This window comes from Hippoglossus hippoglossus, chromosome 16, assembly GCF_009819705.1.
Source record: "Hippoglossus hippoglossus isolate fHipHip1 chromosome 16, fHipHip1.pri, whole genome shotgun sequence".
In the NCBI taxonomy this organism is placed as follows: domain Eukaryota; kingdom Metazoa; phylum Chordata; class Actinopteri; order Pleuronectiformes; family Pleuronectidae; genus Hippoglossus; species Hippoglossus hippoglossus.
In genome coordinates this window covers 14719853-14732058 of record NC_047166.1, presented here as the reverse complement: position 1 = coordinate 14732058, position 12206 = coordinate 14719853, and the positions used below count along the sequence as shown (strand labels likewise).

General features: G+C 41.5%; 1 protein-coding gene across 7 annotated transcripts; it reads left to right on the top strand.

The window, feature by feature from the left end:
- Positions 1–2662: 2662 nt before the first annotated feature.
- On the top strand, positions 2663–11693 carry tcea3 (transcription elongation factor A (SII), 3). 7 transcript variants are annotated; one of them, XM_034611762.1, is made up of 21 exons: positions 2663–2899; positions 4087–4149; positions 4335–4440; positions 4570–4675; positions 6042–6533; positions 6616–6738; positions 6985–7083; positions 7181–7249; positions 7355–7465; positions 7564–7632; positions 7974–8033; positions 8145–8216; positions 8432–8500; positions 8596–8655; positions 8740–8814; positions 9464–9624; positions 9777–9833; positions 9973–10127; positions 10270–10416; positions 11105–11176; positions 11288–11693. In XM_034611762.1, exons 1-21 carry the CDS (start codon positions 2831–2833, stop codon positions 11294–11296), a joined length of 2244 nt encoding a protein of 747 aa, XP_034467653.1. In that variant the 5' UTR covers positions 2663–2830; the 3' UTR covers positions 11297–11693. The 7 variants fall into 7 exon arrangements, with proteins under 7 accessions (XP_034467653.1, XP_034467652.1, XP_034467651.1 ...); XM_034611761.1 differs by having other exon boundaries at positions 2664–2899; positions 7567–7632; positions 8593–8655; XM_034611760.1 differs by having other exon boundaries at positions 2664–2899; positions 8593–8655.
- Positions 11694–12206: the final 513 nt, after the last annotated feature.

Genomic DNA, 12206 nt, shown 5'->3' with positions numbered 1-12206 from the left:
GAAAAAATTACAGGTGGACAAAAAGAAAGAGACAAAAATGTATAGATATAAAATAGCACCTGTCATCACAATGCAATATGTTGCCCATCCATCCATCAGCCATCATTTATAGAACAGTATATGCCTCTGTGATGACGAAATATAAAGCAACATAAATAGTAATGTCAAGTAACCTTCAGCACTTGAGTACACATATATTCATTCTGCTACTTGATGAGAATAGATAGGGAAGTCACTACTTTTCAATAGTTAGAGCATTGGCCTCATTTGTAGGTTTGAGTACAAGGCATAGTGGTACAAGGTGTACGCACCGTTCTTGTGAAAGAAGAGGTCATACAGTTCTCTCAGTCTGAGCGGCTGGGAAAGGGGTCAAAGGTTTCAGTCTGATTTTGTCTTCCTCGGCCTCATCCACAGGGTTTATTGGCAGCGTTAAAGGATGTCTTGGGCTGATCTTCACTGGTTCTTCCTCTTGGCCTGCTTCCTCTTTTACCTCACGACGAGCTGCCCCACTTCTTGAGCCGGCCAACACCGTCTCCACCTGCCAGACACACTGCTGCTGTCCTCAGGCAGGGACGGCTCACACTCTCAGCCTGTTGTGTAACACTAGTGTAAAGAGATAATAGTCTTCCTCGCTCAAGACAAGCACTGAGCACGTAGGCTACTTTCACCTGCAGTCATTAACACAGTTATCTTCAAATCCCCGGACCACAAACACACAGTCTTAGAATAATGGGCCGTGCTTTATATTTCAGGGCTATAAATTTGAACGCACTGTTGTATAAAAGAAATCCGGAACACTTGCACTTTATCTTGAGGGCAGACATTTAACTTTTTCCAGACAATACTGTTCTGTAATGATATACAATTATGTTAGAGAGCTTTGCTGTCTATATAAACTGTGTCCACATAAACTGTTGGGTACGAGTGCATTTCTAGACGGAGAAATTCAAACCAATTAAAGCCTTTATCCCGCTGATATTTGATCCGACTTCAAAACCAAACTGTTGCAACTTGCATCTCACATGCTCATGTTTCCCACAGCGGAGGAGACGACCATGTCTCTGAGCTGCAGAGGGGCTTAGCTCCTGGTGGATGTGGGAGGAAAACCTTCATGCCTTTTGAGCTTCTGGCCGCTTGTTCCCTCAGGAAAAGATTTCCTATGAAATCACTGTGTGATTGCCTCTAAGAAGTTTTCAGAGTTGAGACATGAACACATTTTTTACAGGGATACGATGGATCTTGTAGAAAGCACTCGCTCGAGGAATCTCGGGAAGGTTCGTCCTCTGAGAATTTGTTTAACCGACCTCAGCTAATTCAGTGTGCACCACAGGACTCAGAGGACGATTGTGAGTACCACTGGTTCTCAAGTCATTTCCAATAATCTCATTCCAGTCAGGAGGATTTGGTCTCATCTCAGCCTCTGGGCGTCTCTGCAATTCTTGGAAAATAGGGCCCCTACTGTCTCAGCATTCACACTTTAACGCTATCACATACTGCATTGCAATTCTCTCTTCACCTGCCTGAGCCAACAGAGTCTACATAAATAACCAGACTCCTCACCGAATCTTTCTCTTCATTGGCTTCCAGTCAAATTTAGAATTGATTCTGAGATTTAATTGCTGACTTTAAAGGCCCTCGTAACAAAGTGCATTTTTTACATTACATTTCATTTAGCTGACGCTTTTATCCAAAGTGACTTACAATAAGTGCATTCAACCAATGAGGGTACGAACCCAGAACAACAAGAATCAAGAAAGTACAATTTCTTCAAAAGGCCAAACTACAAGGTGCTATAAGTAAGTGCCATTTAAGTGCTACTAAATTGTTAGTTTAAACTTTTAGTCAAGGTATAGTCGGAAGAGGTGCGTTTTTAGTTTGTAGCGGAAGATGTATAGACTTTCTGCTGTCCTGATGTCATTGGGGAGCTCATTCCACCATTTTGTGACTTTTGACACCGTATGTGTCCGGTCTTAACCTGAGGTCCTCAGATAAAGCCCGGCTCGCCCTCCCACAGTCCCAGCCGAGGACCAGAGGTGACCATATGAAATATAATCTGTGTCTTCAATGAAAGAAGAAGGTTACATGTCCGGACAGGATCTGATCTGGCCATGGACTGTGCCCTGACATTACAGCGCCCTCTAACGGCAAACTACTGTTAATTCAGGAAGAGGTTTTTAAATATAAACTTTATTATATAAAAAAACAGACCCACACCCCCCATCGGCATAGTGGTGAGTAGGATAAAATCTGCAGGATAAAATCCCCCCCATTCTTAGTTGAAGTGAATGAGGTAATACATATATAATAAATTGACTCAGGGTTAGGTTTAGTCTTTGGCACAGCAGCAGCTGGATCTGGTGCGCAACACTGGAGTGCACCCAAAGATTAATCATTACATAGTGACCCCGTTTGAGGTGAGGTTACAACCTACATCTACATCGCGCGCGCACCCCCCCACACACACACACTGGTGAGCTGTTGATATAATGCAGTCAAACTACATTGACATAAAGTTGGATCGAAGTCTGACACCATTATCCCCTTCATTTTGTTAAGTTTTAAATGTTTTTTAAATCAAACTGCTGCAGGTGGAGGTATGTCTGTGGTCCCATGTGTCTACTACGGTGTCTATATTTAGTTGTTGTCATGTGTGGCGCTGGTCAGCTGGGATCCTGCAGCAGGACACGCCTCTGGGCTGAATGGAGTGCGCCGTGCGTAAAGTCCGAACTGCGGCGGATCCATTTTTCCCACCAAAAACTCTCACTTAGCGGTTTTTAAACAATCATCCAATCACCATTGTTGAGTCGCTCAAGGTGGATTAAATGCAGCGATGACGCGAGAGGAAGATCTCACCCGGATCGCAAAGAAACTGGACAAGATGGTGTCTAGAAATAACACGGTGAGGCTTTATTTTGACACCCACAGGTGGCGCGTTGTCCCGCCACCTCGTGCTTTGCCGCAGGCCCGCGGGGTTCTCCCGTGAAAAGTGAAGCGTTTTCCCGCAGTACCCGGAGATAAGTTTGATTGAGTTTAGACTCCGCGTGTGTGTAATATCTGCACAGTTGTTGTGTGTGGGTCTGACTCCACTGTAACAAATGGTCAACAGGTGTTTGGCGCATAAATTTCTCTCGCTGGACGTGTCGGATTCTCAGTGTGCACAGCTCAGTGGGTCCGCTTTTTCCAGCTTGTTCTTTCTTTTTGTGATTCTTCTACCGGTTGAAACATTAAACAGAAACTAAAACACACCAACGCAAAGTAAACAACGCGGCCTGCTGTCAAGGTCGTGTGTGCGTGTGTGTGTCTGTGTGTGCGTGCGTGTGTTTTGTCTGAATCCGCACACGGGACCTTGTTTTCATGGCGCTGCTGCTGCACAGTTAAACCACAGAGTCAGTGAAATATCTGCGATCAGAGTAAAGCCGACAGTCGTGGAGAAGCTTATTCAAAACCTGTTGTGACACATTCTTTGACTTTAGTGGTTCATTTGTCTGAAATCCTGATGAGAACTTAAAAATACAGAAGAGAAACCGATTCTGTTTTGTTTTTGTATAGTTCCTTTTTTTAAAGGACTATGTTTGCATCCATGTCAAATCTGTACTTAAGGTGCTAAGAGTGAAGTTTTTTCTAAACGAAACAAAAAATATTAATGCAAAAAAGTCAACGTTTTTGCCAAACTGTGACATACACCTGTTACCAGTGCATATCAGGAGATGTGTTTTTATTAGATAAAAGAATATTTGAAGTAATTCAACGTGAAAATTTGTGTTTTCTTGCAGATCTGAGGGAGGGGAAATTTTTTTTATCCTTAAGGTGCTGAGATGGAGGTTTTGTTTTAAATGAGACGAAAAATATTAAATCCAAAAAAAGTCAATGCTGTTGCTCATCAGTGACACATTCCCCTCCAAAAGATTATTGTCTCAGTGTATGGAAAATGATGCACTTTGGTGTTGTTAATATAAAAAACGTAGAATGACTTAAAAGACATTTAAATACTGAAAATCTAAGAATATATATATATATATATATATATATTCATTGAAAATTAAAATCTTAGTGATGATGTTTGCTGTAATGATTGTGTTTGTGCAGGAGGGCGCCATGGACCTGCTGAAAGAACTGAAAGGTTTCAACATGACGCTCAAACTTCTCCAGGTAAGCTAAGCTATATACATTCGATTTATTCATAGTTGTATATTAGATTAAAGAACAGTTTTACTATTGTTTTTCAGCCAATTAACTAATTAGAAGCAATGCAATACTAACTGACATGATAAATAACACAAGCGCATGATCATTACAGTTCACACTTTAGATTTATATGTGTGTATTTGTTTTAGGAGACGAGGATTGGCATGTCTGTGAACGGGATCAGGAAGCACTGCACAGACGAGGAAGTCATTGCCTTGGCCAAGGTCCTCATTAAAGACTGGAAAAGGCTTCTGGGTACTCTCGACTTTTTAATGATTTACACTCCTGATTTATTGAGCAGTTGTCTGTGTCATAAGTACATCAGCAGACGGAGTGATTTGCTGATATGATTCTCTGATATGATTCTCTTGTACGCACACACAGACTCAGGCCACTCTCACTCTGAGAAAGCGGCTGAAATGAAGAACGGACTGGACTCCGGCAAAACAACAGCGTCTCCAAACAGCTCACCCGCCGAGACACAGAGTAGGTCAGTACTTTCATGGATGCTGCACAACCACACAGTGACCAAACTGCTTTTGGTTCCACTGACATTTACACAAAGTTATGCACCTCGAAAAATAGGTCAACTCCTCATACAACAACAACTTTGTCCACTCAAGACATTAGAATATGTCAGAAATGTCAGTGACACTTATTGCCTGAGAATATCCTGCAGTAGCAAGTAATAATTAAGGATAATGGGAAATAATGTAAAGACATTTGTTTGTTTCTTTCTCATTTGAGTTTTTAAATCTCCATTTTCATCTCTTTACCATTTAGGTAGCATTACATCATTAAGTACAGTTTCTTCTGCAGTCGTAAAGCTGTAGATGGACTGATGCAATTCTTACTGTACCTGCAGTGTTGATCGACAATGAAAAAATACAACAGCACAAAAATAACCTGGAATTCATAGAAAATAACAATAAAAAGGTAGATAATGATGATAAACAATATTCAGCACCAAGGACAGTGCTGTCTGATTGAATCATAATCATCTAATTTATGTGCTTACTCTGGTATTACTGTGATCACATTATTGATAAAATAGTGATAATGTAATAGGTCAATTTCATGGCAATCATGTTGACAAGTGGGGGTTTCTAAAGAGGTTATGAAAGCAGTGATTCAACACATTTGCACAAACTCATAGATATCAGTTCCCTAAATATACCTGTTTTTCCCATCAAGATCCATGAATGATTCCCTGGAAAATCTGTTAAAATCTCAAAAAATCTCACAATTTCTCACAAGAAAAGTGAGAAAGAATTCCAGGATCCTTCCCCTGATCCAGGTCCACGACACCTTCCCTGACTCATACTGCATCCTTCCACCAAGTTTTGTGATAATCTGTCCAGTAGTTTTTGCATAATCTTGCTGACAAACAAGCAAACAGACGGGTGAAAACGTAACCTTCTTGGCGGAGGTGACAGATTTTGTTGTGATGTCATAATACAGGTGACTGTGTACTTACTGGTTCACCTTTGCAAAGCCAAACTAATGTAATACATAGTGTACATCATGTATTTAACATTGTTGCAGATACTTCTTCATTTTTCTCACTGTAAGAGATAATTACACAGTTTGCAAGAGCACATTTTGATAATTCAATTATTGGTAAATAATAACTAGTAAATATCAATAACACCATATTATCGTTGGTTAACCTGATGATGGTTTTCTACATCAAATGTGGCTTTTACTAAGAAGGATGTGGATAGTGGGACAAAAAGTTTCTGTTCAAATGTGGCCTTAGTTACATCAGGACAATAAACCTGACGTCAGTGAAACTGGTAAATGTTTGCTGTCTCTTGAAAAGAGGTAAAAACGATGCTTCCTCTGTTTTCTGTTAGTCACAGGAGACTGGATGTCAAACTGAAGCATGACTCAAATCCTGACAAAAAACACACAGATAAAAACATGAAAGAGAAACATAACGACGAGCACAAAAACAAAAAGACACACGCGGACGACCTCGGGGACGGAAAGCACCTGGAGGAGCCCCAAGATGAGAAACACCCACAAGAAATCAGAAAAGAAAAGCATTTAGAAGAGGCCAAGAAACAAAAAGCTGTGGAAGATCCCCAACTGGAGAGGAATAACAAGAAACAGAAACAATTACAAGACCTGCAAAGTATAAGACACAAGCTCCAACAAAGGAAGGAAAGGTCGTTGGAGGAAGAAAAAAAGAAGAAACACATGGAAGAAGTGAAAAAGGAAAAACCCCACGAGGAGCCTAAGAAGCACAGAGAAGAAAGCAGACACGAGAGGCCGCAGCGAGAGAGACCGCCTAGCGAACCCCAGAGAGGGAAACCTGCTGATGTTCACAGGCCGATATTTGAAAGGTGAGCAGAACTGTGGCTCAAACACTGATGATTTCACATCAAAAGCATCCTGCAGAGCTTCAGGCTGAATTATTCATTTCAGGAGGGGAGTCTTGGACGGCAACATTCTGTATCCCAACCGCTTCCCCTCTCCTCCTCGACCTGCTCGGCCTCCTCGGCCTCCTCTCCCGATCAAACGCCCCTCTGTGGACGTGAAAAAAGACAGGTCAGCGCTCTGACGTCGCTGCAGAGACTCCTGCTGATGCCGCATGACATAACGGTTGCTGAGTTACTCATATGCACTGACATTTATTCATGCTGTTCCACAACCAGACTCACGGGCTAACAGGACACCCGCTGTGCATGGTGCATGCTGTGATGAGGCATTCAGGTGTGTCTTGAGCATGCAACAGTTCCTTGGAAACTCATGCTGTGCAGCGCTCTGATCTGTCCTGTTGTGACATTTGTTCAGGAAGGACGGTAAAGACCCTTCCTCCCGACCTCCTCGTCCTCCTCGACCCGCTTCTCCTCCGGCGAAGCAGCGACCTCCGCTCGAAGTGAAGAAGGAGAGGTCAGGCTAAGCATGCTGTGGTGCATGTTTGTGATGTTTGAGTGCAGACAAGTGTGAGGTTTTTATGGGATTCTATAACCGATGTTTGTCACGTCAGGAAAGTTCCACTGGACCCAAATGCTCCGATAGCTCCGCTGCCTTTCCACCTTCATCCTCCTCCCCCGAGGTCAGGGTCTGCATGGCCACATTGACATTTCCTACCATTATTCTCCCCCCCCCCCCCTCAACCTTGGGTGATTCAGCTCAGCTCTAATGTCTCTTCCTAATTTAGAAAAGAGCCCCCTGACCCCAACGCTCCTCTTCCTCCGCTCCCTCTTCACCTGCACCCCCCGCCGCCTCCTCCGAAGCGTCCCTCGCTGGACGGGAAAAAGGAGCGAGAGAGGTCTGGATCAGATGAGTTCTTAATACAGTGTCTACTACCCTGTGAATTCATGTTGGAAAGTTCTGCTCTGCATTGAGCCCTTGTGTTATTTGCCGCAGCAGGAAGGAGACGCCGGCCTCGAAACCTCCTTCACAGAAGAAGACGTCAGATCATGTGAAGAAAGACAGGTCCGAGATCTGGGAATTATTCTCTGTCTCATTCATACTTGAAGAAAAAAAATTCTGTTGTGTCTGGAGGATCATCATTTATATCAGACTGTAATCTGAGAGTTTTATCAGTGATAAATCTTAGGTTTGGAATAGATTTAGATTTAGAAAAACCCTCAGTTAGAACATGGGACAACATGATATAAGAGAATAAAGATTTTTCAGGTTTATAATTGAGTAATGTTGTTTTTTTCCATTATTCTGCAATTGCTTTTGTATTGTGAGTATTTGGGAGCCCTCTGGATAGTTTGTCACATAGCGTCTGTTTTTCTGTTGGTACAAAGGCTGTTTTCTTCTTGCAGGAAAGACTCATCAGATAGCAAAGTGTCTAACAAACACTCCGGTGAAGCCAAGAGAGAAAGGTTAGCCTCTTGAAACTAACCTTTGTCGGTCTTCACTGCATGAAGAGGTTGCCTCATATCGTACCTCTGCTCTTCTTTTCAAAATCAAACACACATGTTTCCTCTTGTCAGGAAAGATTCGTCTGAGTCTAAACCACCGCCTCCTAAAAAGCCCAGTTTGGATGTCAAAAAAGAAAAACACAGGTTTGCAAGGAGCAGGAAAATATATATAAATGAATATATAACCTAATCCCATAATCATAATTAGTGTGTTTTTTATCTATTCAACTTTAAGGTATCGATACATGAATATAAAACATAATCTCATAATCATAATAAGGGTGTATTTAATTTTTTTAAACTTGGTATCTGGTTAAAAATGGCGTCAGTGTCCCTATCCTATTTCTCTTTTGTTGCAGGAAGGACTCCTGCGACTCGAAGCCTGTCCAGCCTGTGAAACGTCATTCAGTCGACTCCAAACCTGAAAGGTAGAACTCATGTGCATTTATTTCCATCTCAGTCACATTCAAAAAACATATGTCAATAAAACCAGATTTACTGAAAGAATTTCATCACATAGAAGCGAGTCCACCGATTCAAAGAAGAGCAGCTCACTACCAGCAAAGAAGCTAACAGGGGAAAGGTAAATTATAAATTATTATTTCCAAATGAATTTTTTTGTTAAAAGGAAAAATGCACATGTAATAATTTTGGCTGTGTGTCATAGGAGAGAGTCTCAGGGCTCTAAGACCTCTCAGCCTGGACCTCCACAGAGGAAGCCCTCGACTGACAGCATTGAAAGGTATCTCAACATGAGCGTCTTCGAAGGTTAATTTCGATTTATGACAATGCTCCTTATGAATATTTTATATTCAATCTAGCTGAAGCAATAGAATCCCACAGAGGATACGACAATTTTTCAGACGTTAGAGTTTGTGAGTTAGTTTTTTGGTCTCACAACCTGATGAGTCCGGTCTCACTGCTCTCATCAGCTTTGTTTCCAGCAGCAGCGGCAGCATCCAGATGGTTCTGGTGAAAAAGCTCTAATAAAACCACAGTGCGTCACCTGCACAACACCAAACAGCAGCCAGAGTTATCAACTAGCTGGTGAATATATTGGAGTGTGAAGCAGCAAACGAGTGAGATACTTGATTTGAGTGGGGAGAGACCACAAACAGAGCTAAAAGAGAGGGAGATTTAGACTTGGCTGCTGGATGTAAAAATAGGTAATTGCGTGATAACATGTTAAACATATATATTTTACAAGTAATAATAATGTTGTTTTTTAGCGTTAAAGACAACAATCTAGGAAGATGTAATGTAAAAAAAACGATGTTAATGATCAAAAAAGTAAAAAAATATGACCAGCTCAAATACCAGGCTCAGTTTGGAAAAATGTAATATTCAAAATACCACCTTATGTTTTATGTTCAATGTGTCCTTTTTCACAGAAAGGGAAAACCCGATACCCCTAAAAGTCCCACCACTCCGACCAGCCCCATGTCACCCAGCTTCAGCTCTGCCGGGGGTCTGCTGTCCCCCCACCTGGCTACTGGGGACTCCGTCAGGGACAAATGCATTGAGTTGCTGGCGGCTGCCCTGCGCACAGACAGTGAGGCTAATGCTACACTTTATAACAGTAACACACAACAGCAGCTTATTCAAACATAGACAAGATGCAGGTATTTAGCAGCAATAAACTGCACAAGTATAAACTTGTTGTGTGCGGATTTAGTGGAATTATGTTTGTTCTTGTCTTCACAGACGACTACAAAGATTTTGGAGCAAACTGTGACGGCATGGCAGCAGAGCTTGAAGATCATATCCTTCAATGCAGTTAGATGTGTGCTGCTGTGGTTGGTTCATTCAGTGATGATGCAAATGAAACAGAAGCCTTTTGTTATAATTAGCAGACACACACCACAGTGGATTTAATTCTACCTTGACTGCGTGTTTGCACATATCTACCAGGAGATAAAGGCCACTGATATGAAATATAAGAACAGAGTCCGCAGCCGCATCAGCAACTTGAAGGACCCCAAGAACCCGGGACTGCGCAGAAACGTACTCGCACGGAGCATTGATTTAGGCCGCATCGCCAGCATGTCTGCTGAGGTACACGCCACTGCAGCTTGATCGTTACTACTTATGCTCTCATGATGCTCAGAATTGTGTTTGTGCACCAGTCTGCATTTCACCACATATTCACTTGATTTCACATCGTCCTCTCTGCTCGCCTGATGTTGTCGCTTTGCAGGAAATGGCCAGCGACGAGCTGAAGCAGCTGAGGAACGTTCTCACTCAGGAGGCCATCCGAGAGCACCAGATGGCCAAAACTGGTGGCACCTCCACCGACCTGCTGCAGTGCAGCAAGTGCAGGAAGAAGAACTGCACCTACAACCAGGTAAACTGTCCCACATGTTCAACACATGATACACACACAGATACTGGGCGCACAGTAAAATACTACTGGTATTTATCTTTTCACATGTAGAAAAGTATGTTCAAATGTATCTTTAATATCAGGACACAGTGAGAAGGGTAGTGTGCAGGAGTCACTGACATTATACAAGACATTAGAGCGATACCCTATTAGCTGAATGAGTATTAAGGTGAGTGAAATCTGTATTTTCCTCCTTAAAAAGGAACAAATCCTGAATTATAATGAGGCACACTGGGCCCACATTGAAAAGTAAAACTTTATTTATATGTGTAATTATTAGCAGGGTATTTTTTATGGCTGCCTTTGTGTTGCAGTGTTACATTTATCATGATTACATCATTATCATGAATTATATAGGATCATTGAAGGAGCACTATGGCAGACATGGAAACCTGATAACAGATCTGTGTGTTATTATTCCATTAAGACTGGAGTAAATACTCCTTAATCAGGTAATTAGGAGAGAATGATTGTGCTTCAGGTTAATTCACGTTTACTTTAGGTTGGGTCAGTTGTGTCGTTGCGCTGTAATGACTGGTGTGTGTGTGTGTGTGTGTGTGTGTGTGTGTGTGTGTGTGTGTGTGTGTGTGTGTGTGTGTGTGTGTGTGTGTGTGTGTGTGTGTGTGTGTGTGTGTGTGTGTGTGTGTAGGTGCAGACACGCAGCGCTGATGAGCCGATGACCACATTTGTCCTCTGTAATGAATGTGGAAACCGCTGGAAGGTGAGTCCTTCCCTCGTCCTTGTTCCCCATAACTCTCATCTTTTCTGTTTTTGAAATAATTTTTCTACAACAATCTTTTAATTTCTTTTTTATTTCATTTCTAAATTCCAGTTCTGCTGATGCCTTCCAGGTGAAACCAACGTGGTTTTTTTTGGTGCATATTGATCTAGATCTTTTCTATAATGGCAGCGTTTATACATTTTTGCAGCTAGTGATTTGAGAGCAGTAGTATTCGTACGATTTTTACTTGAAATTTTGACATTGACGAGCATGTGCTCAGAGTAAGGGTTTTGCTTTATGTGGATTTGAAGACTGAGCATGAGTCAAGAAATCAACCCAGTTGGAGAAGACTTAATTCATTATCATGGTGCTATCATGACAGGATGATCATTGTAATACAGTTATTTTGCAATCTCATATTACAGCTATTCACTTTGTAAATATCGAATGCCAATAAACTGCATAAACCATCAGTGTGATAGCTTTATAACTGTTTAATAAAACAAACTTGACAGTCTAATGCAGCATCACTTATGCAGCACATTTCACCATCATCATCCTTCAATTCATTTCGCACATTGAATTTAATATTATAATCATAACAGCATTGATTCAAAATCTGCATTATATATGTACGATTAATAATTAAACAATTATGAATAAATCTGGGTTATTAATCTATTGGATATGCATGTATTTATTACAAAAAAATATTTTGTTAATGACAGTGTATTGGGAAACGTACAACATTGTTTGTCTGTTGCACCACTGAATACAAACAGTAGATGGCAACAACTCGTCATACCTGAAGACACTGGCAGCGCAGACTGTCATTTTTATTTCCAGAGGTTTACAGACCACAAATTAGACACTTACTTATTCGATGCCAGTTCTGGTGGAGCCTGTCTACAAGTGTTGATTTATGTCACAGGCTTACAGCCTTACAGCAGCAATCAACAACACAAACCCTTGTTCTTAAAAACATATGAGTTTGCAATGAAAATATTGTCACGCCTTGAGCAAAGTGCAG